The sequence below is a fragment of the Microtus ochrogaster genome, unplaced genomic scaffold, assembly GCF_000317375.1.
Source record: "Microtus ochrogaster isolate Prairie Vole_2 unplaced genomic scaffold, MicOch1.0 UNK8, whole genome shotgun sequence".
In the NCBI taxonomy this organism is placed as follows: Eukaryota; Metazoa; Chordata; class Mammalia; order Rodentia; family Cricetidae; genus Microtus; species Microtus ochrogaster.
The window spans coordinates 7,988,958-7,997,367 of record NW_004949106.1 but is presented as its reverse complement, the minus strand read 5'-3'; the positions used below and the strand labels follow the sequence as shown (position 1 = coordinate 7,997,367).

At 49.6% G+C, this 8,410-nt stretch overlaps 1 protein-coding gene across 1 annotated transcript in view; it reads right to left on the bottom strand.

The window, feature by feature from the left end:
- Stat1 (signal transducer and activator of transcription 1) overlaps window positions 1–8,410 on the bottom strand; it is a 38,647-nt gene that overhangs the window by 15,776 nt on the left and 14,461 nt on the right. The window contains exons 7-13 of the mRNA XM_005366423.3: window positions 6,905–6,996; window positions 6,444–6,595; window positions 4,241–4,399; window positions 3,598–3,690; window positions 2,308–2,367; window positions 670–699; window positions 489–582 (exon numbers count right to left, since the gene is read on the bottom strand). Of these exons, the coding sequence (XP_005366480.1) occupies window positions 489–582; window positions 670–699; window positions 2,308–2,367; window positions 3,598–3,690; window positions 4,241–4,399; window positions 6,444–6,595; window positions 6,905–6,996 (680 nt within the window). The remainder of the gene's footprint in view (window positions 1–488; window positions 583–669; window positions 700–2,307; window positions 2,368–3,597; window positions 3,691–4,240; window positions 4,400–6,443; window positions 6,596–6,904; window positions 6,997–8,410) is intronic.

Sequence of the window (8,410 nt, the reverse complement as noted above, 5' to 3'; positions counted from 1 at the left end):
GTCTTTGAAGTTGAAAGGGCTGTTCTGGACACTCTCGGATGCCCATGCTGGGCAGAGGCTCTTGCCTCACACGCAACTCCCTAGCTAAGCGGTCTGTGGCTCATAAGCTGGGACCCAGTGAAAAGGCGCCACACCTGTGGACTGGGACTCCTCTTGCTACAGCGGTAATCAGGCTGCTACACACTTGGAAGGTGGGAGCGGCGAGGATGGACCGTGGGAATGGCTTTCTCGAGAGCACCGTGGGGAGCCATAGCGACCGCTCCCAGGCAAGTGCTCACATAATTAATGTGAGTTGATGATGTACTTGGCTGAGGTCAGTACAGCCCCAAGTGTGTTTCTGGAGTAAGCCCGTCAAAAAACACAGTGAGGAGACGAGGCACACCGAGAAGGGACCAGGATGCTGTGGCAGCGCGAGTCTAGGGGCCCCCACGCTATGAGAGTTCCAAAGGACCAGCGGCAGCTTTCAGACAGCAAACTGCTCTGCCTACCAGGTGCCGGAACTCCGCGGCCAGACTTCCGTTGGTGGACTCTTCCATGTTCATCACTTTTGTGTGCGTGCCCAGGATGTTGAACTTCCGAAATCTGTGCAGCGCAAGACAAAAAGCCTTAAAATGCTTCGAACCCGTAGACAGACAAGAGAGCAAAGTACATAGAAGGCGTCTCACCTACCCTTTGACTGTGTTTTTCTCGTTCACGTCTCTGCAAAAAATAAAAAAAAAAACACATTTAGAGTTGAAATACGTTTTAATAGATGCAGACGGCTACACAGATGTATAGATTAAAGATAAAAGCTGGCTGCACAGGCTGCAAGGGGGTACTGCAGTTACTTCCTAGCCTGCTGCCCTCCTGCAGTTCACTCAGTAAATATGTCTTCTGGTGCGGGAGGTCCTTTTGTCTATGTGTTGCTTTTATTGGCTAATGAATAAAGAAACTGCCTTGGCCTGTTGATAGGGCAGAACTTAGGTAGGCAGGGAAAACTAAACTGAATGCTGGGAGGAAGAAGGGCGGAGTCAGAGAGAAGCCATGGAGCTGCTGGAGATGGATGCTGGGAACTTTAGCTGGTAAGCCACAGCCACATGGTGATGTACAGATTGATAGAAATGGGTTTAATTAAGATGTAAGAGTTAGGGGCTGGTGAGATGGCTCAGCGGTTAAGAGCATTGCCTGCTCTTCCAAAGGTCCTGAGTTCAGTTCCCAGCAACCACATGGTGGCTCACAACCATCTGTGATGAGTTCTAGTGCCCTCTTCTGGCCTTCGGGCATACACGCAGAAAGGATATTGTATACTAAATAAATAAATAAATAAATATTTTTAAAAAAGATGTAAGAGTTAGCCAATAAGAGGCTAGAGCTAACGGGCCACGCAGTGTTTTAATTATTAATACAGTTTCTGTGTGATTATTTCGAGTCTGAGCTAGCTGGGCGGCTGGGAACCAACAACCTCCCTCCACCAACATTCTTCCTCTAGACCAGGTAAGAAGAGGGAAAGGAGAACGAGAGAAGACGATGTGAGCAATAGTACGCTTTGAGGTTTCAAGCCACTGGATTTTGGGGATGTTTTGCTACCAAAGACGATGACAGGGAAGGCACAGACACAGAGTGCCATGAAGAATACTCGTAACAGGGTGGGGAGAGACAGAAAGTCAGAGGAAGCTGCTCTGAATCATGACAAAGCATTCTGTAATGAGCTGAGCCAGCACAAGACACAGTCTGACAAGAGCAGTAGGTGTCTGGGTGGGGAGAGTGTTTCTCCAGCGTAAGCGGTATGGCTAGGTCAGTGCTAACTGAGATGCAGGGGCTCCTTCATGTGGACTGTCACCATAAGAGATCCTGCCCATGGCTGGGTCCTTAGCATGGCCTAGAAACACAAATGAGTGCAGCAGGCTCCATAGCTCACCCCAGCCCAGTCTCTCACGTCACCCAGAAACCACCGCCCAGCTGGCTGCAGACTGCAGCCTGGACCTAGGGTGTGTGGTGGCCTCTCTTCTGGGGCTGAGATGTGCAAAGTCCACCGGCTATAGACCTGCCGATGGCAATCTCCTGTGTTCTTTTGTTTACTCTAAGCTAGGAAGCACCTGCTCCAGGCACCACTCTCAGCCCTCAGAAAAGCAGCCAGTGATTTCAGTCTGCTAGGATGTCCTGATGGCCCTGTGGCAGCTCAGTAGCCATCTTTCCCCTCCGGCCAGTCTCAGGACCTGTAGTCCAGCCCTAGGTCCTGGGAAGAGTTTCCAGTTGGCTTATTGGATGGAGACGTTAATAAAACCAACATTTTAAATAGTATCTTAGATGAGATTAAAGGAATCTTACTTATCAAATGAGACTTTCACTTTCAAGTTATAATTCAGCTCTTGCAATTTCACCAACAGTCTGGAAAGAAAAACAACAGTCATTACCTTAAAAAAAAACCTGTTGACTAAAATGTATTTATTGTGTAAATTCCCCAACTATAAACAGTTGTACAGACTGCTCTCTTCCCTTTTAGGTTAGGGTAATCACAATGAACTGGGACAACATTCTAACACTAACGGACTAACAGCGCCGATTTTACATTCTAACCAGAAGTCAGTGAAAGCAACTCTTTTGTACAGAACCCCGCCAACACAGATCTAACCAATATTCCCACTCTTGACCAATTACTATATGGGCAAAAAAAGTGGATACTACTCTTTACAAAACTTGTATTTCACTTCCTGTGCTAGTGAGAGAAAATATAAAGCACCGCCAAGAAATGAAATTCCCACTGCTACCCTAGTCAGAAAAAAGCAGGTTGGCACCCGATCACTGGCCGTGTAGAAAGAGAGAGTGGACTAAGATCCCATGAGCCTCTGCTCTGATAGCTAGACACCACGGCACAGGGGGGTGGGGAATGGGATGGACTTGCAGCCTCTAATCAGGAGCAGGTGACAGGTGATGGGGGTTTCCTCTTTCCTATCGGTTCTGAGTTCTAGGTTTCCCCAGTGCTTGACTGTGCTGCTGCAACACTGCCTGCCTGAGAAACAGTGCCCGTGCTGCCACAGACGCTCCTGGAGGAGACGAGGCCAGAGCTGCAGGGCCCAGCTGCTCATGCCCAGGGCAACACTTGCTGAATGCAGCCCACTCCCCAGAATACACCAAAGCATTGGCAGAACGTCTCTCCGACTCCAGCATGGAGAGAAGCAGACTACATACACATATAACCCTGGTTTTAACAAGTGAAATTGTTAAAACTTACGTACATGGGTCTATATGTGAAATATGCACGCACGTCGTTTTATATTTATGGCAAGATTATGGGAGGATAGACACAGGATGGTCACTGCAGCTGTGCACGGGTATTTAGATTACAGGCTGTTGGTCCAGCCTGGTGAAAGCATTCACTCACAGGACAACGTACATGCCAGAGTCCCCACCCCCACACACTGTTGCAGTGTCTATCTGGAATTCACACAGCTCCATTATGGGCCTCTGTTCATGGGGGGGGGGGGGAAGGCTGCTGGGAACTGGGTCTGTTATATACATTTCAGAGGCTCTAAGTTCCTCTTACTATGAAAATGTATTGTTTTGCAATTAGCAAAAAATGCAGGCACGTGTGCATATACAGAACTATCCCTTCATTACCTCAACTTCACAGTGAACTGCACCCCGGTCTTCAATACCAGCGGCCTCTGGGGATGAGTTGGCATGCATGGCTGTCGCTCCACCACGAAGGAGCTGTAAATGTCCAGGAAAGCAGATAAGTCAGAATTGTCATCACACTTAACGCAGTAAAAAATAAACAGATGAATGGTATTTTTTTCCCCTGAAGAGGAAATAGATGGAAAAATGGAAGGACCGAAAACATCGGAGTACCCGAAAACATTCTGAGAGTCTGACAAACTCGTTAAGAAACGCTCTGTCTGATCCAGGTGTGTCACAGCCTCCAGGTCACTGGGGATGGGGAAAGAGGCCATGGAGGAGTAGCCTGAGGGACCCATGTGGCTAACAGGGAATGAAGGACCAAACCAACAGCCTCGGTGGGTCTCAGAGCCTGGGTGGAAAGGCTGCGAAGGGCCCCGGGAGATGAGAAGACCGGATATGAAAGCCAGGCATACTGGGAGGCCACAGCGCAGAAGGACATTCTGAGGTCAGACTTGTTGGGACAGACAGACTGGCTGAGGGGCAGAAGGAGAAGAGGCATCGGCAGAAGCCAGGAACCTCGCGCAGCCCACCAAAGCCTTCCAAACCGATGGGCTTTCTAAGGCAGCCGGTCCTCCGGGCTTACCTCTGAATGAGCTGTTGGAACAGGACGAAGGTGCGGTCTGACAGGACCTGCTTGTTTTTGGTGATCGGGTCCGGTTCATAGGTGAACTTTTGTTCCAGCTCCTCCAGCTTTTTAAGCTGCTGACGAATCTGCTGCAGACTCTCCGCGACGATGGTGAACCTGGGGGAGGTACGAGACGCGAGTCTCAGTCCCAGTGAGGCGCAGTCCCAAAGCAGCCTGGCCTCAAGAGACTCACAGAATCCACACTCAGGGAGAGATGGGGAGGTGAGGGTCTGCTGTAGCCTTCAGCTCAGTTACTTGTAGAGTAAAACTTAGCATGCAACTGAAGAATTGCAACACGGTTCTGAGGGCTGCAGGCCTGGAGGTTTTCGCCAACTTGACAGGCTATCGTTTTTTTCTGGGAACCTCAACTGAAAAAGAGCCCCCATCGGACTACCCTAGGCAAGCCTGTAGGCATTTTCTCAATCAGTGTCTAACGTGAGAGGATCCAGCCTACTGTGGGTGGTGCCAACCCTGGGCAGGTTATCCCGGGGTGAATAAGAAGCAGTCTGAGCAAGCCAAGGGGAGCAATCCAGTAAGCAGCACCCCTCTTTGGCTTCCGCTTCAGTTCCTGCTTCCAGGTTCCTGCTTTGGGTTCCTGCCCTGACTTCCCTTAGCTACGGAGCATGACCTGAGGGTGGTAAGCTGAAATAACCCTTTCCTTTCTAAGTTGCTTTTAGTCATGTTTGGTTTTTTTTTTTTTTTCCTTTCTCACAGCAATAGAAACCCTGACGAAGACAGCTATATAAAGCAAGTCTACCGGGCAGAGCAGGGGCTCCAGGTAATCTCTGATTTCAGGGTAGCTAGGATTTCAAAAGGGCCAACCATAGAGGACAGACAGGGGACCAGTCGAGCAGATGCCTCAGGAAGCACTGCTTTAAGGATAGGCTGACGCTGCACGGCCTCTTAGAGACACTATGAGGGGCTGGGCTTGGGGTAGCCTAGGAGAGAAGAGAAAGGAAAGAAGTGGCACAGGTCACATCCTCTAGCCTGACCATGGAGGACGCTAGTGACTGCCCTGGGGCTTTTCCTTCCTGACAGTCAACTGCTAGCGGTGTCCCACTTCTGAGGCAGGCACCCAGGGTACCACACTTACTCAGAGAAGCAGAGTAGAAAATCTTTGAGAAAACACCTGCCCCTCATGGAAAATGCCGACTTCTCCCGGGGGGCTTTCCAACTGGGACCCACATTACTGGGGGGGGCTCCTCATCGTGATGTGGGTGCTTTGCTGTGGAGAATCTGCCAGGGTCTCCCAGGAGATCCATTCCAACAGTGACTCACAGAGAAAATGGCAATCTGCATACTGAGAGTCAGTGCCACAGAAAGAGGTTTTGTGACCCATGGCAACCACCATGGTCTCCAGATAGCCCAGGGATGACCAGCTGAGGGCCTAGGAAAACAGCATCCTCGGGGTACAAGGTACAAGGGTCAAACAGGGTTGGGAAACTCTCCTCTACCCATGAGCTACTTAGGATACAGATGGACAATTTACAGGATGAAGATAAATGGATTATGTTAATTTTAACTTCAAAAAGAAAAATAGTTCAATTTCGGGGCTGGAGAGATGGCTCAGAAGTAAAGAGCCCTGACTGCTCTTTTCAGAGGACCTAAGTTCAATTCCCAGCAACCACACGGTGGCTCACCGCCATCTGTAGTAAGATCTGGTGCCCTCTTCTGGCCTGCAGACATACACGCCAGCAGCAATACACTGTATGCATAATAAATAAATTTTTAAAAAAAAACAGTTCAAACTCAATAACCCCACTAGCCCTCTGGCTCGGGGTGCCTGGTGACATCTTAGACCACCATCCCTTCGCTTCCATTTCAAGGTTTCTCTTGCTCCATCCTCAGCGGATCTCAGAGGCCCCTCCCCTGGACCACGGTACCAGGCTAGCAGTGAACTGGCCGGTGGGCTTCTGTTTCTATTCTGTCCTCCAGCCTGCTGCCAGGGTGACCTTTCTAAACAAAGACGCAGAGAGAATGTGGACCCTGCGTGAGAGAGAAGCCTGCTTCGTTTTCAAGGGCCTTCATAGCGAGGCCGGTTCCAGAAAGGGGCTGAGATCTTTCTTCCACGGTCAGTAGTAGCACCCGTTCCCCTGCCCGTGCCCCCTCTCTGGCCATCCAGCAGGTCATGTGCAAACTCTGCGGTGCAGGCACAGCTTACCAGCTCTGCAGCTGATCGAGGCAAGCATTGGGCGGTCCCCCAATACAGGCGCTCTGCTGTCTTCTCTTCCAGTCCACCAACTCGTCGTTGATCAGGACGTTCTGCGTGAGCTCGATGGCATTCAGCAGCTCTCGTATTTTGTGAATTATTTCCTAAAGGAAAAGGAAGCCCCGGGGGGGGGTGGGGGGGGTGTGAATTCACTGGTAACTACTGAACTTGGGAAGATTTTTTTTAAAGCAAAGCGTGTTTCTCTTCATTCTTAGCTGGAGGGGTCTACTTTCTCCAGGCCGGTGGGCTGGCTCAGCAGGCAAAGACCCTCACTAAGCCCAAGCTTGGTTCCCGGGGCTCACACAGTGGGAGGAGGGGAAGGGCTCCTGTAAGTGGTCTCTATCCACTCCCAAACAGAGATGCAATTAAAGAATGAACTTTCTTTTCCCGTTTAAACCGGAAGCAGCCGCTACCTTTCTCTTATTGTCCAGCATTAGGAACATCTTCTGAAGTACCAGCTGTTCTTGCTTCTGGTCACTCTTGGCCACACCGTTGGCTTCACTTTCTGTCAATGAAGGAAGAGGAGGTAGGCATACACGTGCAAAAAGATCACTTCGACCAAAGCAAGAGTCACACGAGTTTATGTAAAATGTGATAAAAATACGAAGTCTGACTCTTGTTTGAGGTTAATGGATAATTTGACAGAATCTAGAATCACCTGGGGGATAGGCTCCCTGCATGCCTGCGCTGGGGACAGACGCCTGTGTTGGAGGCAGGCTCCTGGCATGCCTGCACCAGGGATTACAGTGACTGAAAACCCTACCCGGGCGGTGGGCAGGACTAGTCTCTGGGCAGGGACCCTGGACTATACAATGGGAAGAGGGGACCTGAGTGCAGCATCCTTGTCTCTCTCTGCTTCCAGCTTGTAGATGCGACGTGACAGCCGCTTCAAGCTGACGACCACCCCACTGTAAGGAACCGCACTGTGAACTGAGGGCTAAAAGGAAACCCTTCTCCCTTAAGCTGCTTTCGCTCGAGTATTTTCTCACAGCCATAGGGAAAGATACTAAGACAGTATTTACTGGGGGAAAAAAAATGAGAAAAACGTCTCCTAAGTATATAAACAGCTAAGTGCATCCTGCTTAAACTGAGTACCAGTTTTCGGCAACCCACGTGGACTGGAAAATTATAAATTCCCATGAAAAACTGGAAATCTAGTACTTAAGTCATGGTCCAAGTTTTAGTGCAAAACTTTACCTAAGTGTACACAAATCTCGTCAGTAGCCTTGAAAAGTAGACAAACAAGAAAGCAGCAGCTGCGGACCCTTTGCCCAGCATCTCCCCCCCGCCCCGGCACTAATAATCTGTCCCTACCAACCAGATGATTACCAGGGTGCCATGCGCTGCAGCCTGACCTTTTGGGGTCACTTTAGTTTCTGTTATCATTTTAAAAAGGCAACACTATAACAGGTGACGTTGCTGTCACACGCGAGCAACACTGCGGAGTTAGGACACAGAAACGCCATTTGGGTACCACTCTACCTTTGCCAACAAAGACTGCGTTCTCCTCCCTTAAAACGTCTGACAAAAGCTGGGGACAATTTTTATCGTCACGACTGGGGGTTTCTGGGTAGTACTATGAGCATCTGGTGATGGAACCACAGACGCTGCTAAACACGACACAAGATTGTGCTGCAAAGAAAAATATCTGGTCCAGTAGAACTGGGCACGTAAGACCACTGGCCTGGGTCATCAGGAGCCCAAAGCAGACAACCAATCAGAAAACATCTGGCGAATGTTCACTGCTGTAGACAGGGGAAAATACAGAAAACATCTGGCAAATGTTCACTGCTGTAGACAGGGGGAAATGCAGAAAACATCTGGCAAATGTTCACTACAGTAGACGGGGGAAATGCAGAAAACATCTGGCAAATGTTCACTATTGTAGACAGGGGAAAAATGCAGAAAACATCTGGCAA